This window comes from Molothrus ater, chromosome 21, assembly GCF_012460135.2.
Source record: "Molothrus ater isolate BHLD 08-10-18 breed brown headed cowbird chromosome 21, BPBGC_Mater_1.1, whole genome shotgun sequence".
Lineage (NCBI taxonomy): Eukaryota > Metazoa > Chordata > Aves > Passeriformes > Icteridae > Molothrus > Molothrus ater.
This window is the reverse complement of record NC_050498.2, coordinates 194,508-212,571: the sequence shown is the minus strand read 5'-3', so window position 1 is coordinate 212,571 and position 18,064 is coordinate 194,508. Positions and strand designations below refer to the sequence as shown.

General features: G+C 57.6%; 2 protein-coding genes across 4 annotated transcripts in view; both read left to right on the top strand.

The window, feature by feature from the left end:
* Positions 1–3,489, top strand: part of HIP1 (huntingtin interacting protein 1) — a 44,022-nt gene extending 40,533 nt beyond the window's left edge. For 2 of the 3 annotated variants that reach the window (XM_036394987.2, XM_036394988.2), the window contains exons 28-31: positions 65–188; positions 661–722; positions 1,239–1,350; positions 1,655–3,489. In XM_036394987.2, coding sequence (XP_036250880.1) covers positions 65–188; positions 661–722; positions 1,239–1,350; positions 1,655–1,665 — 309 coding nt within the window. In that variant the 3' untranslated portion in view covers positions 1,666–3,489. The remainder of the gene's footprint in view (positions 1–64; positions 189–660; positions 723–1,238; positions 1,351–1,654) is intronic. The other variant, XM_036394989.2, reaches the window with a different exon arrangement.
* A 1,645-nt stretch (positions 3,490–5,134) lies between these two features.
* On the top strand, positions 5,135–17,870 carry POM121 (POM121 transmembrane nucleoporin). The gene is made up of 13 exons (XM_054517052.1): positions 5,135–5,382; positions 5,465–5,668; positions 5,936–6,094; positions 8,214–8,294; positions 8,572–8,743; positions 9,678–9,769; positions 10,523–10,593; positions 11,298–11,422; positions 11,815–11,917; positions 12,138–12,308; positions 12,635–14,371; positions 15,228–15,356; positions 15,561–17,870. The coding sequence occupies exons 1-13, from the start codon at positions 5,135–5,137 to the stop codon at positions 15,653–15,655; spliced, it is 3,387 nt and encodes a 1,128-aa protein (XP_054373027.1). The 3' UTR covers positions 15,656–17,870.
* Positions 17,871–18,064: the final 194 nt, after the last annotated feature.

The following is an 18,064-nucleotide window of genomic DNA, read 5'->3' as shown; positions in this document are numbered from 1 at the left end:
AAATCCTGGGGCTGGTCTTCTGCTCGCCTGGCGGGGTGTGACCCCCTCCTCACTGTCCTGTCAGGTGAAGGCAGACAAAGACAGCGCCAACCTCTGCAAGCTCCAGCAAGCCTCCCGGGGCGTCAACCAGGCCACAGCCAGTGTGGTGGCCTCCACCAAGGCTGGGAAGTCTCAAGTGGAGGAGAAAGGTAAGTGTTGGGCTGCAGGGATCTTAGAATCATGTAATCACTAAGTTTGGAGAAGCTCTCTAAGACAATTGAGTTTACCTGTTCCCCCACCACTAACCATGTCCTCAAGTGCCACATCTACATGGTTTTTAAATCCCTCCAGGAATTGTGACTCCACCATACCCTGGGCAGCCTCTGCCAGTGCTGAACAACCCTTTTAATGAAGAAATTTTCCTTTTTATTCAACGTAAACCTCCTCTTGAGGCTGTTATCTCTGGTCTTAATGCTTGGAGCACAAACCTCCCCAAAACCTCTCCTCCTGGCACTCACAACTCTTGGCTGGCTGTGCCCCTGTGGTCTCTGCCCATGGCTGCCTGTCACTTCCTCCCTGCATATCCCATGGTACCAGACCCTGCCAGCAGCATGGGAGCTGCTGGGGAGTCTGACTGGGAGAGCAGAGCTTGAGGGGGGCTGGTGGTGTCTTTCTCCACAGATAGCATGGACTTCTCCAGCATGACACTGACCCAGATCAAGCGTCAGGAGATGGACTCACAGGTAGGGGATTCCCATGTTTTGAGAAACGCAGCCGGTCAAGTGTCTCTTGGGCTGCCTGAGGTGGGGCATCAAATTTGCGATCACCATGCCCAGCTGCCCCCAGGTAGCACAAGCAAAGGCAAAGCCCAAGGTGTGAAGGCAACAGATGGGTTGCCCAGGAGTCACATGCTCTTGGTCCTCAATCCCTCCCCAATGCTGTTTGCATCGTGACATAGCAGCCCATGGCCACCCCTGCCCCCCGTGTACTGCCCGCAGCACCCACCTCCGCCTGCCATGGGGCAGCTCTGGGGAATTCCCCTGCCTGGGATGCCCACACAGATCATTGTGCCTTCACTTGTCTGCATAAGTAGTGCCCACCTGAGCTCCATCCCCTCCCCAGGTCCACTCGTCATTGGAGAACTTGTGGGATGCACCTCTGTGGTCTTTGGGCTTGATGTTGGGGGCATAATGGGTGTGAAAGGGGAGTGCTTGGCCCAGCTCTGTGCTGGGGTGGGCATGTCCTGGCCATGTCCCCAGGTGCGGGTGCTGGAGCTGGAGAACCAGCTGCAGAAGGAGCGGCAGAAGCTGGGGGAGCTGCGCAAGAAGCACTACGAGCTGGCTGGCGTGGCGGAGGGCTGGGAGGAGGATGGTGAGTGGTGCCAGCCCTGCTCCCGCTGGGCAGCTGGAAAAGGTGGGGCAGGATGGAGAAGCCCTGCCTGCCTTCCATGGCAATGAGAAGGTTTTGCTGCATCCCTCACAAGCCTGGGGATAGTTGGCACACATGGGCAAGTCCTATGGGGTCTCTCCACAGGAAAAACCCCATCATCTGGGATCTACATCATCCCCAGGAAGGGGGTTCAGGTGCTACTAGAGCAGCCTTGTGGTCCCAGAGGGATGGGGCAGAGGGATGCCGGTGGACAGCGCACCCCCTGACCCTGTCTTCCCAATTATAGCTGCAGATTAGCACCAGTGATAGAAGCAGCCCACAGGGGACACCTGGAACCCTGTGGGGGACACCCCTGGGACCCCACTTGGTGCAGTCTGTTGAGAAGAACCCCAAGGAAGTGGCACAGAAGCCCCCCTGAAGCACACATTCCCTGTGTCCCCCCAGGAGCCGCCTCCAGAACCAGAGTCGAGCCGCCAGCAAGACCCCAGGGCTGGGGTGAGGGCGCAAACTGCACCTGTATTTATTAGAGCTGCTGGGGGTGGGGGGAGGTGTCCACGCAGGGGTCTTTAACCCTTTAGTTTTGTTTTTGCACAGATTCTGGGAACTCTTAGAGCCTTCTCTGGCTGAGCGAGAGCGGTCAGGTTTCTCTTGCCTCTAGCTGCTTTTTCAGCCTTAATCCAGCCCCTGGCTCGACGTGAACGTCCCCCCGCCCTGGGAATGAGCATGCTGACAGCCCCAGGAGTGCCACCAGGTGGGGGACAGCCTTTGGGGTGCTGCTGGGCTTGGTGCTAAGTGTGCTCCCCCTCAGTGGGACACTGGAGTGCCTTTGGCCACTGCAAGCTGAGAGGTGGTGTTCTCATAGGATACCCTGGCTGGTGACACAGGGTGCTAGGAACAGCTAGGAAAGGGGCAGGAGCAGGAGGGATGCTGCTATGAGCTCCTGTCCCTCATTCCAGGTCCCCAAAATGCCTCCCAAACCCCCCTGAGCTGGGCTGCTCTGCCCTGACAGTTCACTGTGTTCATGCCAGCAATAAACCCTCTGCAAGGTGCTGGGTGTGGCTTTGGGCCACCACAGTGCCACCACACAAGCCACTAGTTCCTGGGGACAGGGGGTGACTCTAGGGCAGCACACAGAGGGTCTAGGGGGAAGCCAGGGTGCCCCAAAACCAGAGCACCCCAAAGCCAGAGTAAGCAGCTCCCTGTCCCTGCTCACTTTGGTGCCACCCTGGCGTCATCGCCACCCTCTTTGGGTGCAGGGGGTCCAGGGCCAGGGGTGGCCATGGAGCTGGCACCAGCCAGGGAACCTTTGTGCCTTGAGCAGGGGGCTCAGAGGGCAGGGGGCATCAGCCACCTCTGGGCCCCCCAGCTCATCTCGCTGCAGTGGAGACAGTGAGGTCAGACCATGCAGCAATGTTCCCATCCCCCACAGTCCTGGTGCCCCTGCTGGGGCCAGTGTCCCTCCACTCGAGGTCCTGAGGACGGGATTTGGCCTTTCCCCCTTTGGGAAGAGGCTGGGCTGTCACTGTGTGCTTTCCCAGCAATGCCGCCCCGTCAGCACCCAGCTGGCACCTGGAGCAGTGGGACCTGCCACTGCCATGGCCTCAGAGGTGCCACCCCTCCACGCAGCCGTCCAGCGTGCAGGGAGCCACTGTTCCCATGTCCCCCCCAACCCTGCTGCCAGAGCACCCGCTCCGTGTGCCAGAGGGACCTGGGCTCCTGCTGCTTCCCCATCCTCAACTTGTGCTAGCTCCCCTTGGATGCAATACCAACCATCCCATTCCTGCAGGACACAGGGAGCCCCAAAACCCTCCCCACATTTTTGGGGGAGTCTCGCCTGCACGCCCAACTACCTCAGGCCTTGGGGCCCGGGAGCAGCATGGGGGTCACGGTGGCAGTGGGGGCTTGGGAACAACGGCACTGCTTTCAGCCTAATCCACTTGTCCCTTTTGTATCTCAGCCAGGCATGGGCAGAGGGTCCCTGCAGTGTCCCCAGTGATGACAGATGGTGTTGGGGATGGTGGGGGTGCCCCCCCACTGCAGGGCAAGTCGATTTGGGTTTTCATTGTATGATAATGACCATGTTGTTTGTTTTGGATTTTTCTCAATAAAGCCTTCAGCCCAGCCCCGCAGCTTGAAGAGGGGGGGACACAGGGGACCTGTGTCACAAAGGGGTTGTGGGCTCTGCCCTCATCAGTGTGCTCAGCGGCCCCCAAAATCACTTGGTGTCGAGGTGACCCAGGTGTTGTTCCGGTGATGACCTCCAGCCTTTGCCCCTGCTGTCCCACACCTGCGTGTCCCCACAGCCAGCCTGCATGTCACCTTTTTGCTGGGAGGGCACTAGGATGTGGTCCCAGCTCAGCCCTGAGGAGCGTGGGTGGCTTTGTCCTCCCTTCCTGGGAGGATGATGCTGTAGTGGGGAGGCCATGCAGATCACCCTGTCACCCCAGCAGAGCCGGGTGGCCCACATGGTCCACAGAGAGGGATCTCAGAGGAACGTCCCCTCCTAAGCATGGTTAACCCATCTGGGTGGCACCTAGTCTCCTCCTGTCTTGCCAGGGCCACCTGGACCCCTGGGATGCAGAAAGCCGTGTGACAGCAGCCACTGTCCCTGTCATTTTCCCTGCTGTTGTCCCTGCCTGCCATGGTCCCTGCCCTGCAGAACACAACTGGCTGGCAGTGGGGTGGGATATCCCCAGGAATAGCCATGTCTCCTGAGGAACCCAGGGGCTCAGCCAGCCAGAGATTTCCCGCAGTTTCCAACCCTGTCCCCAGAGCAGGATGGTGGCAATGGCACCCTTCAGCTGGGGCAAGGGGACAGGCTGGACACGGTGGTGACTGGGGAGAGGCAGGAATGTGCCTGCCGCTGGGTTCCTGCGCGTGGGACACAAAGTCAGATATAGGGTCGGGACTGGGGACATATGACAGGGACTGGGACAGCGGGACTCGGAGGCTGGAATGGTATAGGGGGGCTGTAGGGGACAGGGTGGGGAGAGAGACATAGGGAGGGGCAGAGGGGGGAACACAGAGGCTGGAATGATGTTGCGGGGTTGTTAGAGACAAGACAGGAACACAGAGACCGGGACTACATGGGAATTGGGATGGTAAACAGGACTGTGGATTGGAGATGGGGAAATTGGAAGCTGGGTGGGGGAGACGTGGTGGGGAAGGGATGGGGCTGGGGCAAGCCCAAAGGTGCCGGTGGGAACAGGGGAGATGGATGACGGGGGGGGGAGACCCCGGCGGGGGAACGAGAAGGGACGACAGGAGCGCCATGTGGGGTCCCGGGGCTGCGGCCCGCCCGCTCGCCCGCCCCACTCTGCGCATGCCGAAAGCCCGCGGAGACAGGGCTGGCCGTGCTCCCGCCCATTTAGCCCCGCCTACTTCGGGCCCCGCCCATCCCGCGCGGCTGGAAGGGCCGCTCACCCCAGAAGCTCCGCCCCATAAAGCCATGGCCCCCGCGTTGACGGAAGAGGGCCGGCCCCGCTCGTCCCGCCTCTCTCGTTAAGCCCCGCCTACCCATGGGACCCCGGTCCCTCCGTGCATGCCGGCAGGACTCGTCGGGCTGGGACTGGAAGCCCCGCCTACTGGGCGTATCCCTCCAGCTAAGCCCCGCCTCCGCTGTACGCGCCGAGAGGGCCGGCCGCGCTCACCCTAAGCTCCGCCCACTCGGGAAGCTTCCGCCCTGCTGTTAAGCCCCACCTCGTCCTCTCCCCCCCCCCCGCCCCCCCGCCCCGCAGAGCACGCCGGGAGTGGCGGGCGCGCGGCGATGGCGGGCGCGGGGCCGGGCGGGGGGCGGGATGGGGCCGTGAGGGCCGCGCTGGCCGTGGCCGCCGCGCTGGTCCTCGCCTTGGCCTGGCTGCTGCTGCGGGGCGCGCTGCTGGGCGCGGCGGCGCTGGGCGCGGCGGGCGCCTGGTGTGCCATGCGGCCCGGCCCGCCCGCCCCGCGCCCGCCCGGCAAAGCCGCCGCCAACGGGGGCCCGGCCGCCAGGGCCGCGCCGCGTCGTCCGCAGCCCGGGTAAGCAAGGGGAAGTTGGGGTAGAGCGGGTGGGGAAGCCCCAGACCGCGTCGGAGGTGCTGACCGCGCTCTGTCCCCGCAGGTTGCCGCGCTGCCGGCCGCAGGCCCCGCGCCGCCGCTACCCGCTGCCTGAGGCCCTGCCGGCCGTGCCTCTGTGCTTGCCCGCCGCCCGCTGGGAGGGCGGCTCCCCCCGCAGCACGCCTTGGGCCCGCCGGGCAGGGCCGCTCCGCAGCCCCGTCACCGTGAGAATCGCCCCGCCGGCCGTCGGCATCGCCCGCTCCCCAGCGTGAGTATGGGGGAGACCGGGACACACCTGGGGGAGGAGCCCGGTTGTCAGCCACGGTGGGAACCAGAACACACTGCGAGGAACGCTCAGTCCACTGTGCTGTGCCCGGGAGCAGCATCCCATTCTGAGTGCTACCGCGTGGCTGGGAGGATGGTGCTGTCCAAACCTCCGGGAAGGGCTGCAGGGGAGACCTGTGTCCTCCCTTCTGAGGGGGGATCAGACCGGGACCCCAGCCTGTCTCACACCTCACTGTGCTCTGTTCCACAGTCTAGAACAGCTGGTCTCACCTCTGGCCTTCCCAGTCACCAGCAGCCCTGACCCATGTGCGAAGGAGACTGTGCTGAATGCCATCAGGGAGAGCAGGAAAAGGGCTGTGGAGGAGGAGGAGGACCAGACTTTTGAGAATGATCAGGAGACCAAAAGAAGGTAAAAAGGGAGCTGTTCAAGTTGCAGTCAGTGTGTTGGGAAGGTCACAAATGGGATTCTTGCTCAAGAGGTGACAAATGGGATGTGTCCCAGGGCATACCAGGCCCCATGAGACCTGGATTCAGGGCTGGAAAAGTACTGTGAGAAGTTAACTGCAGAGAGGAAGCACACCCCATCCATCACCCAGCCCTTGGTGCTGCATCTGAAAGTTCTCCTTTGCAGTCAAAGGAATGTGGTTTAGGTGTGGGTCCAGTGTGTTCCCCTGCCTGGCTGGGATGTGTTTTGGGAAGCCTAGGTGGGAACAGGCTTGTGCCCTCACAGGGGTTTGAAGACTGAGAAAGCATGGTGGGAAATGTTGGTATCTGCTGTAGGCTCTGTCCTTCCGTCAGCCCCAGGCTCCCAGGAGAGATGGGATTACCAGGTGGAAGCATTGCACTTGGAGAGCTCCAAGCACTTCCCTTGTGAGCTGATCTAGCAGAGGGAGGTGAAACAAGAGAGAAAATGAGACACTGCTGCTTTTGTTACTCAAGGTCAGCAACTTCCATCCCTGAGTTCGAAGGAGGGAGGGTGCTATGTTTTTGCCAGTGTCCATAGGAAGGACAAGGAGCAAATCCTGAGAGCCATGTTCTGCTAGAGCCTTTCCAACCACCCAGCCACAGCACTGTCTTGCTATCCCACCCTCCTGCTTTTCCTAGAATCACAGGATGATTTGGGTTGGAAGGGACCTTAAAGGTCATCCAGTGCCACCCTCTATAATAGGCAGGGACATGCTGCACTAGACCAGGGTGCTCCAAGCCCTGTCCAACCTGGCCTTGAACACTTCCAGGAATGAGGCAGCCACACTTTCTCTGGACAGCCTGTTCCAGGGCCTCACCACTCTCAGAAGGAAGTATTTATTCTGTATATCCAGCCTAAATTGCCCTGCTTTCAATTTGAAGCCTTTCCCCCTTGTCCTATGACAGCACTTCTTGATGCAGTCCTTCTCCAGGTTCCTTGCAAACCCCTTCAGATCCTGAAAGGCTGCTGGGATGTCCACACAACCTTCTCTGCTTCAGGCTGAGCAGCCCCTGATGTCTCAGCCTGTTTCCACAGGGAAGCTGCTCTAGTCCGCCTTAGCAAATTTGTAGCTCTTTTCTGGACTTGCTCCAAGAGTTGCCTTGTCCTTCCTAGTTGTGTTCATGGAGGCTTTTCCATCTGGGCTGGGATGGGGAGCTGAGACACTGCTTGGGCAGTGCCTGGGGCATTGTCCTGCCCTGGGGCTGCTGCTGTAGGTGGCCCAGGGAGCAGAGCAGGGTAAAGCAGGGCACACCATCCTCTTCCAGCGCTGAATTCCCATCTCTGAATGCTTGGCTCATTGGATCTGAGCCCCACAAGAGCCAATCAGGACAACAGAATGTGTGTGCAGACAAAATCAGCTCAGAGTATTTTTCTTTAAACTGTTTTTGTAATATGTCGATACACAGCTCTGCTACAAAAGCCAATTTTGAAGGCATTAATGTCTGGCAAGCACAAGGAATGGTTGTAGATAGAAAATTTCGTGTACTTGGTGGACAGAAAGGAGCTGTGTCAGCTGGAGAGTGTGGGACCACCTGTGCCTTGGAGTCAGCTTGCCCTGGGCTTGAGGGGAGCTTTTGGCCAAGTGACAGGGCTGTCCTACACCTCCAGTTCCACTTTACAGTAGGGTGTCTTTTGTGATTTTGACACTTCAGATCCTCATGAAATCATATGGGGAAGGGGAATTCAGTTTTTTACTTGAACTGTCCAGGGCAGTGGTTAGGAAGAGGTCAGAGCTCAATCCTGTTCAGAAAGACTGAGCAGCTCGTTCCTAGAAGTGTTTTGGCTTAGAGTAATGGATTTAAGCAATTTTTTTTTTTTTACATGAAACTACTGTGCCAAGCAGGCAGCTGGATGAGCTCCTGGTTTTGGGGTGAGTCAGTGAGGACAGGCCCATAGGGAGAGAAAATGTGCAGCAGGGTGTAGGTGGGGAAAAGCTCTGTCCTGAGTATTGGGTGCCAGGAAAAAAGCAAGGTTTGATCTCTCTCTGGGTGCTCAGCCTGCCTTTCCCTAGGCTGGGAGAAGCTTCCACACTGTCATAGGCTTTCACACTCTCTTCCCACAGGCGCCACGACAGCAGTGGAAGTGGGCAGTCAGCATTTGAGCCACTGATAGCCAATGGTGCCCCTGCTTCTCTTATACCCAAGTAAGTGCCCAACGGCCAAAAGCAGCTCCTAGAATGGGAGGGAGCAAATGTCTGTGGGATCTGGAAAAGGGGGCTTGGGTTTTGCTTGCAGAGCCTGTCTTCAGGGCAGAGCAAGAGAGACTGTGATTGTGCCTTCTGTCTGTCACCCTGTGACAGCAAGGCTGTGCTGCTGCTGAGAGTTGTTTCTAAGCAGGATTTCCTTCCTCCACCTGCTCTGTATGAAAAGGACCAATGGGCAGGAGCAGCGAGGAGCTCATCAAACCTTCATCCCCCCCAGGCCAGGCTCTCTGAAGAGGGGCCTCATCTCACAGTGCCCAGATGACTGCTCTAACAAGAGGTCTCGCACCTCCTCCATGAGCTCCCTCAACAACACTTACGCTGGTGGGATCCCCAGCTCCATCCGCAATGCCATTGCCAGCTCCTACAGCTCCAGCCGGGGCCTCACACAGGTAGGGACACTGTATCTTGGCATTCTTTTGGGATCACCCCTGTAATCCCAGCTCTGGGCTCGTGAGGAGACAGTGGTGTGGCATGGTGTCTGGACCCAGTGTGGCTCAGCCTGGCAGTCTCACCACCTCAGAGAGCAGGTGAGCTGTGGGCCGTGGGCCAAGCAGCAATTGTTTAGTTTTTGGAGGAGTCCCAGGCTGAGCTGCACTACTGCTTTTACACCAAACCAAGAAAGAGACTGTTTTCTCCTCTCTCCTTCTTCTTGGTCTGCTTGACTGGATAGATCCAGGTGAAGGAAAAAATGGTGTTGCTGTGCTGACATCTTTTCAGCAGGACTCAGCAGTGTGGGAGCCGTGTGTTCCCATTCTGACTCAGGTCCCACCTGCTGACGGTGATGGAGCACTGCTTGTGGCCTGGCTGAGCTTGCAAATGTGCCAGGGACAGATAGCCATGGCTACTGGAGCTTTGTCTGTGTGGGGAAAGGTTTGCTCCAGGCGGTGGGAGGGAGGGGTTTGCTGGGACTGCAGAGTCTCACCCTTGCATTGGAATCCATCTGCTTTGAACTCCTGGCAAGGAGGTGCTGCCTTCTGCCAGAGCAGCCCCACACACAAGGGTGTCCAAAGCAGTTGGGTGGCCTCTACCTGTGTCACACAAAGGCAAGGTCCCAGCAGTGTACTTCCTCCCTGGGCTCAGTCAGGGCAGTAAAGGCCCTGGAGGCTGCTTGTTTCTTATGTGGGTTCAGCTTAGGGTGGCCAGATTTTGTGCTCCCTAAAATGTGGAGGGGAGTTTAAGTGGTGGTGAAGCAGGAGAAGCTCTGAGCTCATTGGGCTCAACAACCATGGCCCTGGGCAATGGGGCTTATTGTGGGAGAGCAGGGGGCCTGTACTCTTTGCCAGACCCATGCCAAGTTACTGCTGGTATCTCTCTGCATTCCAGCTGTGGAAGAGAAGAGGTGTGAGTGTGTCCCCTCTGTCCAGCCCAGCGTCCTCCCGCCCCCAGACACCAGAGTGGCCTCTCAAGAAAGCCAGGTAATCAGCTGATGGCCAGCCAGCAAGAGAGCAGTCTTTCCCAGCCATCTTAGCATGTAAATCCCACTTTCCACTGGAGCTGGGACAGTCCATGCTCCTCTCCTACACACAGTGATGTAGAGACCCACTTGTGTCAATTGGCCTCCCTGTCACCTTGTCATGCTGTGGTGTGTCTGAGCTGTGTCACCCCTGGCCCACTCCCCGTTAAGGTCAGAGATTTAAGGGCACAGGTTGCCACAGTAGTGATGGTGCCTGGTGGCATTGGCCTGGCCAGGATTGCCAGATCATTAGGAAGAGACAGGCCCTGATTTTTGCCTTGTCAAAGTCAAATCCCAGGATCTGTATTTTAGTGCCTGCCTTGGAGCACAGCCTGTGTTCTCCTCTTTCTGAAATCAGAGGAGCCTGAACTTATGTCAGAACTAAAACTGGCACAACCACCTGGATGGGCCCAACCTGCAAGGGGCAGTGACTGCCATCTGAGACCCCCAGCTACCCTTCTGAGGCTGACTCATCTTGTGGAGGGTGCACAGGCTCAGCCAACCTGAGCCTGGAGGAGGAAGCAATTCCTCTCCCTGGAGTTGGGCAAAGCTTTTGTCTTGAGATCTGTTTGCAGGAGGCAAATAATTATCAGGGATACTCCTGCAAGTCTTCAGCGATACTCCTGCAAGTCTTCAGCCTGTTCAGTCTCATCCTGCTCCCTGCAGACAGGGATGGGCCCAGGGTTGACCTTAACTGTCCCTCCTGCTTACACAGGGAAGAAGAGTCACAGCATTCCAACACTTCCACCCCAGTGAAATCAGACAAGGAGCTGCAGACAGAGAAAGGTAAGTGTAGGTGTGCTCTGACACTGCACCCAGGTCACCAGTGCAAGCAAGAGAGGAGGACAGGAGGCAGCCAAGGTCTGCAGTGGGATTGGCTTGAGGGGTCACCTGGAAACTTGGCATGTGCTGGTCCCAAGGCAGTGGCACTTCTGCCCTTAGTGACTGCCCTAGTGGGATTTCCAAGTGATAAGGGGGTGCTGACAGTGTTGGGGTGCTAGCAGATGCCTGGGAACTGGCTTGCAAGGGGGAGTTCCAGCTCCCAGCCCAGCATGGGTCAGGTGTCAGCCTTGATCCACAAACTGCAGTGGCATGAGTAGTACTCTGACCCAATTCCAGTCTGAGCTTATTCCAATGCTTCCTCAGCTAAAACGGAGAGGAAATCCTCTGTGCCCGTGGCAGATGGGCCCCATAATACAGTGCCAGCTGTGGCACGTATTTTGGGTAAGGCAGTGTGTTGGCACAATCCATGGGATTCCCATCTAGGAAGGGGCCACTGCCCCACAGAGCCCCACCAGCCTCATGTCACAGACCTCCTGGATGTGAAGCTGCTCTTCAGGGTATCACAACCTTGTCCTCAGCTTAAAACCATGCCCCTGGCCCTGCCCTCTGCGTGGGGCCACCCAGAGTGGGGTCAGAAGGGACAGACCCATCACTACAACCAAACACTTCTCTGCCCAGACCTCAGCCTAACTTGTCTCCTTCTATAGGTGTGGAGTCACCAGTGTGGAAGAAGCAGAATTCCCTGAGCCCACCATCTGCTTCGGGGAGCAGTGGGAAGCGCAAGCGGAAGATCCCATTGCTGTCATCTTTCCGTGGGGACCAGCTAGTGCTGGTATGTTGCTGTCTCACAGGCTTTTTGGTCCCGCTCTGGCAATAGAATGTGCTCACTGCAATTTCTGCAGGGCTGGGGGCACACTGACCTGCCTGCCCTCAGGAAGGAGGCCCCGTCCTTGGTCGAGTGGGAAGTGACGCTCTCCCCAGCCCCAGTGTCTGGTGGGCTGTGCGTGGTTGTGCTGCCTGCTGCCGGACCAGGTAATGGCCTGGGGAAGGCCTGCCATGCCCTCAGTGCCACGCCGGGGGCCCACCAGTGTCCGGGACCCGAGCAGCTGCGGCAGGACCACCTGCTTCACAGGGCTCACCACAGACAGTCGCCAGCACACCTTCAGAGAGGCTCTGCCCGCTTCCCTGGGAAGGAGCTAAGCTGCTGCTGCTCTCTCTTGGCAGCCCCCACCACCTCAGCTGGGCTACTCCGTCACCTCAGAGGACCTGGATGCAGAGAAGAAGGCAGTGCTGCAGTGGTTCAACAGTGTCTTGGAGGATAAGGCTGGTAAGGATGGGCTGGAAATGTGGAGGAGTAGGAACAAGCTTGGGTCTGGGGGTGCTCTTGATGCCTTCCAGCTGAAGAAATCTCATGCTTTGTGGTGCTGGGTGAAGTTGCCCAGGGCTGTAGGGTATAGGTTCAGTTCCCCTGCCTGCTGGGAAATTCTGCTAAGGGTTTGTTCCTCACAGCCAGTTGTGGGTCCTGATATCTTGCTGTTTCCCTGTAGATGCAGTCCCCAGCACCACTGCAGAGACAATGCCTGTGTCCAAGCCACCGGTGTTTGTTGTGACCTCCCCTGGGCCTATGCCTGCCTCCACAGCTCCTGCCCCAGCCAGCTCCTCACTTCTGGACAGTCTGAAGAAGATGCAGAGCAGCCAGGCTGTGTCCACAACACCAGGTGAGGCGGAGGAGGAGAGTTGGCACGGTGGAATGCCAGCAGAGTCAGGCAGGTGCAGCAGGAACTCCTCGTTGTCTCTGCATGAAGCAGCTGACAAAAAACGTCTGTTCAAATGCTCTGCTGGCAGCAGAGCTAGCATTCAGGGCTTGAGGGGACACCTTTGGGGATGCTGAGCCCCTGATCGTGCTGGAAGCTATGGTAACCATGGAGGGCTAGGTGTGATGGGAGCTCTGGGAGCCTTTGCAGCCATAGGTCAGTACCGTGGCCGAAGGGTGGGCTTCTGAAGGTGTCCCCTTGTCCATAAATAAGCTCTTTCCCCTTTCCAGATTCCACTGGAACTGTGGCAGCATCCCAGCCACCTCTGTCAGCTGCACAGCCACCTGCTCCTGCTGTGTCCTTGGAGTCAAGCTCTCTTCCTGCCATCTCTGCTGACACCAGGCCTGTGCCTGTATTGAGCACACCTTCCCCCAGTGCTCCCACTGCCCTGGTGGTGCAACCGCCCAGCAGCCTGGCCCCTCCTGTGTTCACTGAGCTGGGCCAGACGCCCAGCAAGCCTCCCTCCTTCCAAAAGCCAAGCATCCTGTTCGGGATGCTGAACACCCCGCCAGCCAGCCAGCCAGCAGTGACGGCGGCCGCTTCTGTGCCCACCATGGCCACTGCTACACCCACTGCATCCACTGCTGTGCCCACTCCACCCACTGCCATGCCCACCACAACCCCCATCTTCAAACCCATCTTCGGTGCTGTGCCGAAGAGTGAGAATGCAGCAGTCTGCACGGCTGTCACTTCCACCACAGCCACCATGCCCGTAAGCTCAGGCCCTGCCTCAACATCCTCCACGTCTTCCATATTCAAGCCCATCTTTGGCAGCATCACTGCAGCTTCATCTCCAGCAAAAGTTTCTCCTTTTGCCTTCAAATCTGCGGCACAGCCAGCCTCAGAGCCGACAACTGCCTCCACAGCTGCTCTGGCAGGAATCACGGGTCTTCCCAACATCATCTTCACCACTGCAGCTACAACTGCCACCTCCCAGAGTTCCTCCACGGATGCCACCATTAAACCTGTCTTCAGCTTTGGACAGAACCCGCCTGCTTCCACTGGCCCTGCTGCTAGTGTGACTGTCACTGCTGCCACCTCCACCAGCACAACACAGCCCTTCCTGTTTGGAGGCCTCTCCAGCTCTGCTCCCAGCACAGAAACCAGCTTTACCCCCTCAGGGCCCGTGTTCCAGTTTGGGAAGCCACCTCCAGCTGCAGTCACTGCCACCGCCAGTGTCCCAGGAGGCCCTGCCTTTGGCCAGGTACCTTCAAACTCAACGGTTGCTGCCACCACCATGGGCTTTAGCATATTTGGGAGCACTACACTGACCACCTCTGCCCCAGCCACCACAGCTCAAGCGCCGCTGACATTTGGCTCCTCAGTTTCAGCTTTTGGCAGCTTTTCAGCCAGCACAAAGCCACCACCACCGTACCCTGGCACTGGGAGCCAGCTCACCTTCAGCGCTGGAGCTGCTGAGAGCCAGGTGCCCACCAGCAAGCCTGCTGCTGGCCCCATCAGCTTCACCCCCCAATTCAATTTCGGAGCCTCCCCGGCACAGTCGGTGGCTCAGCCAGCATTTGGCAGTGGTGCCCAGCCAGCCTTTGGCACAACCAGTGCCCAGGGCTCCTTTGGCACCAGCAGCACCCAGGCAGCATTTGGGACCACCACCTCGGTGTTTTCTTTTGGAACAGCCACCTCCACCACATCCAGCTTTGGTGCCACCACCCAGACCACAAGCAGCAGCACCGGTGCCAGTGTCTTTGGCACCACTCCATCTCCATTCACTTTTGGGGCCAGCACCCAGCCGGGCCCCTCCACCAGCGCCTTTGGGATGGGTACACCGGGCCTCAGCAGTGGGTCCCCAGCTGTGGCCTTCAGCTTCGGGGCTGGGCAGAGTGGGGCAGCCCCAGCAGCAGCACCCTTCGGCTCATCTCTGCCGCAGAGTGCACTGGGAGCACAGGGCCAGAGCACTCCCTTCGCCTTCACCATGACCAGCACTCCCAACAGCAAGCCTGCGTTTGGAGGTGAGTCATTGTGGAACCATGGAATGGGTCATGTTGGAAGGGACCTTTAAGATAATGTTGATCCACCCCCCCTGCCATTGGCAGAGACACCTTCCACTAGACCAGGTTGCTCAGGGCCCTGTCCAACATGGCCTGGAACATTTCCAGGATGGGATGGAGGCAGGCAGGCCATCTTGAGGATCTAGAGTTGGGCAGGAGTATTTCTGATGGACCTTGCCAAGGTGCCCAGGGTCCACAGTGCTGGTGAGGCCAGTGCTCCTGCTATGCAGAGCCTTGCTGTACAAAGGGAAGGCACTCCCATCACTTCCTGTAACGATCTTGCCCCTCTGAGGAGGGGAATCCCTAAACTCTGCTCATTGGCCCCTCTGAAGGCACCAGCTCCCCGACTTTGCCCATTCAAGTATCCTGCAGGAGCTGAGGTCGTCTGAGTCCTTAAGAATCACCTGGAAAACCTTAGTGAGCTGGAACGCTGCCAACCAGCAACTGCTCCACGGATTGTGCCTAACAGCAAAACTGTTATGTTTCCCTAACACTTGAGATCCTCGCTGGATATTCCCAGTTCCCATGGAACTGAAACCCACACAGTGAGCAACTCCTTGATCTAGCAAGGCCAAGGTCTTTGTTCCTCTCTGACAAATCCTTCTGTGCGGCCCTGCTGTTCAGAGAGTCCAGGGATTATCTGGAGAGTGTACCTTTGCATTTAAAGGGCTTTTCAGGAGCAGAGGCTGGTTCTGGGGGATGGATTGTGGTGCTTCAGCCCCCATAGAGCATCCTGTACCTCCTCTGGGTGCCACCAGCTCCCAAAGGCTCTTTCTCCTTTGCCAACCCTGTCTCACAGTGACCTGTTGCTTTCCAGGAGCTTCAGTGCCCACCTTTGGGCAGGGCACGCCTGTCCCTGGAGCTGTGGGCAGTGGAAGCAGCACCCTTTCCTTCAGGACACCCAGCACTCCTGCCTCAAGCTTTGGAGGAGTCGGCACTTCCTTTGGTAAGGAGGGAGTTGGTGCTCCAGCCTTGGGGAACTCATGGGTCATGGTGTCCCCTTAGGCTGGGGACAGTGGTAGGGCCAGGTGTTCTCTGGGAGATGGCTCAGGGAGTACATGCTGGACTCTTGCCAAGCCTTCCATTCCTCCCAGGGTGAGGATTGCACTGATTCCAAAGCTAGCAACCTGAGCAACCTTTCTGCTTCCAGGTTCATCCACTCCCGCCTTCTCCATTGGGGCAGGATCCAAGATGGGCACTCGCCAACGGCTGCAGGCACGGAGGCAGCACACCCGCAAAAAGTAGCCCTAGTGCTGCTGGGCTCCACTGGCTCACGTGTGGGGGCCTCTGGACTGGAGCTGTCCCTGTGGTGGGACCAGGCCCCGTCCCTGACACCCACTGGATATACCATGCTGGGACAGGATAAGCCAAACTCTTGTTACTTGAACAATTCCAGACCCAAGACTGGACAAATCTCTGTACATATCCACAATGTTCTTTCCCTCAATTTATTTTGCCTTGTTTAATAATGTGTACATTTCTCCCCATTTGCTTCTTCTAGCTGTTTCCATGCCCCTCCCTAGCCCTTAGCCAGCCCCAAGGCCATGTCCCGCTCAGGGCTTGGCTGGCAACATGCTGTGGTTCCGAGTTGCTGTCAGACGCCGTCTTCACCAGGTCCCAAAATCTTTCCCGTTGTTCATCCCATGGCCTGGTGAACATGGTCCCATGCCTGCAGCCAGGGTGAGTTCCAGCCTGGCTCTGTTTCGGTGCCACAGGTGACTGGCATGGGCGTGGCTGGGTGACACCCCTGGGACCTAATGTCCTGCTACCTCCAGCTGAGGACATGCCATAGCCTGGGACCTGGGCTGGAGGCACGGGGTGAGGATGGGGGTCCCCCCACCCCTCTTCCATCTCCGCTGCTTCATGGGGCTGTGGGCTGCCCCCACCCTGCTCCCCAGTTCTGCTTTATCCGTGCTCCTGTTCCTGCACTCACTGAATCGAGTTTGGAGGAAGAGCTAAACCGTGTGTGTGGCGGCATGTTGGTTATGCCGGATTTGCTGTTTGGAGTTTCTTTTTCGGGGGCACCAGTCCTTGGGGGGAGACGTGCCCCGGCTAATTGGGTGTTGACAGTAGCATCACTGCGTGGCTGCTCGTGCTGGGGAGTTGTATCTTCTATGTTGTGACTAAAAGGCAGCTAGGACAGGGGATTCCAACTATGGCAGTCTCTCCACTCCCTTTTCCTCTCTCTTTCCCCTGTCATCCGCACTTCAGGGGGCTCTGGAATTGCTCACAGAAGGAGTCCAGAGCAGATGCATTCTCCCCTCCATCCCAAATCCAAGTTGTTTTTCATTTTTCAGCTCATTTCCATCCCAGTGGGTTTTACTAGCTCCTAGGAACTGTGGTGCTGCTTTCCCTTGTCCCCATCCAGCCCGGAGTGGGATTCCCACTCTTCCCTGCCTTGGAGCTTCTGTGGGAAGAGACTGCCAGAGATGGGGATCACCAAAGAGCCACCCCCTGCCCTGTCCCTGGTGAGGGATGGGCACTCCATTCCCAGGAGTGCTTTGCTGCTGGGTTTTTACTCTCCGAGCCGTGTGAATGTGTGTGTTTGCTGGGGTCTAAATTAAAAAAAAAAAAAAAAAAAAGAAAAAAAATCACAAATATTTAAACATTTTTTAACAAAATAAAAATTTATTTTTATATTTAAGCTAAATTGCCTTCAAATTCCTTCAAGCTTGGTTCAGTGAAGTTGCCTACCCTGAAGCCGTTAGTGTTTAGCTATTCCCACCCTGCCTGTGCCTGTGGGAATGCACTGTACTGGGAAAGGCAGCTGCATCTTGCAGGCTCTGCCATGCTCCCCTCACTGTTCATCATCCCCTTCCTTTTAAATGTGATGTATGTGGATGTGACTAAACCTTTTTTTGTTCGTTTTTTAAAGTTTTTAATTATTTCTCTGAGGGTGGGGAGCAGGAGCTCTCATGTTATGGTGCTGAGTGCCAGGGTCAAGACATCTCTCCCAGCAGAAAGGGCAGTTGATGGGCTCTATGTGGGACAGAGGGGACACAGCCCTGCAGTAATGGGACATAGAGGACTGCAGAGGGCAAGGGGCTATTGCCTGCCAAGACTGACCTTGGGTGTCCTTCCCTGTACCTGTTAGGATCCTGGGCCAGGAGAGCACCTGCTCCTCATCCCTGAGGTGCCAGGGTTTGGCCAGGTCAGCTCTGAGAAGACGGGGATGAGTTGGGACAAGGTTGAGGCCACCCTGACTCTGGGTCCTGCCCCCAAGTAGCTGCCCCATGTAGTCCCACGCACCTGTGAGGAGCCAGGCTGTCCCTTCCCTGCCACACAGGCAGGGAGAGCCCCTTGCTGGGAGAGCCCCTTGCGCCTGGGGAGAGGCTGGGTTTTAACTGACTGAAGACTTGGATCATTCCTGGTGTTGGCTGATGAGGAATTTAGTGTGAATGTGCAATTTTTGTTTCCTTGCTTCTTATGTCTCCGGTTTAAAATAAAATTACTCTGTTCACTTGGCTGTGCCCATGTATGTTTCCTGGGGCTGGGATTCCCAGGGCAGGGTGGTGCTAGTGGGGTTCAGGTGCAGCACCCTCTGGCTCATGTGTCCTTGCTCCCCCAGTTCAAAGAGAGGGAGAGGATTATTATTTCACCTTTTTCCCCCCACTATGCCTGTACTATGAACAGTGGCAGTTTCAGGGCAGGACT

Bases quoted from the DNA above. Each gene is read 5' to 3' on its own strand.
- POM121 (XM_054517052.1), top strand. From the start codon at position 5,135: ATGGCGGGCGCGGGGCCGGGCGGGGGGCGGGATGGGGCCGTGAGGGCC. The intron at 5,383-5,464 runs GTAAGCAAGGGG...CTGTCCCCGCAG, and splicing joins CCGCGTCGTCCGCAGCCCGG to GTTGCCGCGCTGCCGGCCGC. The intron at 5,669-5,935 runs GTGAGTATGGGG...TCTGTTCCACAG, and splicing joins GGCATCGCCCGCTCCCCAGC to TCTAGAACAGCTGGTCTCAC.